The 1,648-nt window shown below is 49.2% G+C and overlaps 1 protein-coding gene across 1 annotated transcript; it reads left to right on the top strand.

Moving 5' to 3' along the window:
• The first annotated feature begins 468 nt into the window (after window positions 1-468).
• Window positions 469-1,648, top strand: LOC122004376 (transcription factor MYB2-like). Its single transcript, XM_042559304.1, has 3 exons — window positions 469-659; window positions 744-873; window positions 961-1,648. Exons 1-3 carry the CDS (start codon window positions 509-511, stop codon window positions 1,454-1,456), a joined length of 777 nt encoding a protein of 258 aa, XP_042415238.1. The 5' UTR covers window positions 469-508; the 3' UTR covers window positions 1,457-1,648.

Below are 1,648 nucleotides of genomic sequence, written 5' to 3' on the forward strand. Positions count from 1 at the left end.
TGTTGTTTGAAAGCTGTGTTCCAATAACTACACTTCACAAAGTCAACCAGCCTGCCCATCGGCCGCTTGACTTCGATTACGCCCTTCCCTCAGAGAATGTCAACCCCTCAACCTAAAATTTATCTAAATATCGATCGCATACCAAACTGCGAAGCATCAATTTGATTTGTCTCATTAATTCCTCAAGCAAAACAATCATTGACCTTCGTCTCATCCAAGAAATCCAAAACAATCACATGCAAATTTTCCAAACGCACGCCACTTGGAAGCATGAGGATCTACGAAGCAAAGTCAAAGTCCATCGTCTCGCTCTCTCTGTTGGGTTTGGCCTTGCTGATTAAAGCCCTCACTTTAGGCTTTAATGAGCTTGAACTAATCTCGTTACAACACATGTTTGCTTTGACGCCACCCTCTATAAAGCCCTGCAATAATCATCCATGGAATTAACTCGATCGCACTAGAGTTTTATCAATTTAATTAGCTCCTAAACATCGATCATCATAGAGTGATGGAGTTTGATGCGAGAGCTGGTAATCATAGCTCTGATGTGGAGATGGAGTTGAGGAAAGGGCCGTGGACGGTGGAAGAAGATATCTTGCTGGCGAACTACGTCTCTCTGCATGGCGAGGGCCGGTGGGATTCCGTAGCCAAATGCTCAGGTACGTTCTTATTTCGATCGTTTGCTTGGTTTTCCATTGAGTTTCCTTCAGAAATCTTGGCTAAAGATCGATGTGGAATAACAGGGCTGAGAAGGACCGGGAAGAGTTGCCGGCTCCGGTGGCTGAACTACCTCCGCCCGGACGTCCGCCGGGGGAACATCACGCCGGAGGAGCAGCTCCTCATTCTCGAACTCCACTCTCGTTGGGGAAACCGGTGAGTCGTCGTCGTTGATGAGCGAAGAGAGGAGATATCTTGCATGTGGTCGGTCGTCGGTCCTAAATGGTTGAAACAACATGGCAGGTGGTCGAAGATAGCGCAGGTGTTGCCGGGAAGGACGGACAATGAGATCAAGAACTACTGGAGGACGCGAGTGCAGAAGCACGCGAGGCAGCTCCGGTGCGACGTCGACAGCAAGCAGTTCAGGGATATGGTCAGGTACATGTGGATGCCCCAGCTGGCTGAGAGGATTCTGGCCGCTTCCGGTGGCGGTGGCTCCTCGGCTCAACAGAGCGCGTGGCCGGCGGAGGAAGGCGCACGGTTAGCCATCCCGCTGCCGGAAACATCCGGCAACTCGAACACCGTCAATTTGTGTTCGGAGTCGTCGGATGCGGCTTCAGCGTCGGATTACTTCGCCGGCGGCGGCGATGCAGGGTGGTTTCAGGATACGGCAGCGGCTGAGTTGAGCGAGGGGTGGATGGAATCGCTGCGGAGTCCAGGAATTTGCGATAGCTTTTGGTTGCAGGATTTGGAGCAGAGTGGGTGGGACGAAAGCTTGTGGAATATGGAGGTGATTTAGCAGACATGAAGAACAGAGTAGAAATCTCTAAAAACGAAAAAAAAAAAAAGCGAAGGGAATTTTAATTCTTTCCTGTAATCTTCTTCCGAGATATCTCCGTTAACTAGTGCAGAAGGGACATCAGATTCTTTAAGCAAAACGGTAGTTTTGATGTAAGAATTTATTGTAAGATTGATGAATCTAATTGGTAAA

This window comes from Zingiber officinale, chromosome 1B (genome assembly GCF_018446385.1).
Source record: "Zingiber officinale cultivar Zhangliang chromosome 1B, Zo_v1.1, whole genome shotgun sequence".
Classification (NCBI taxonomy): Eukaryota; Viridiplantae; Streptophyta; class Magnoliopsida; order Zingiberales; family Zingiberaceae; genus Zingiber; species Zingiber officinale.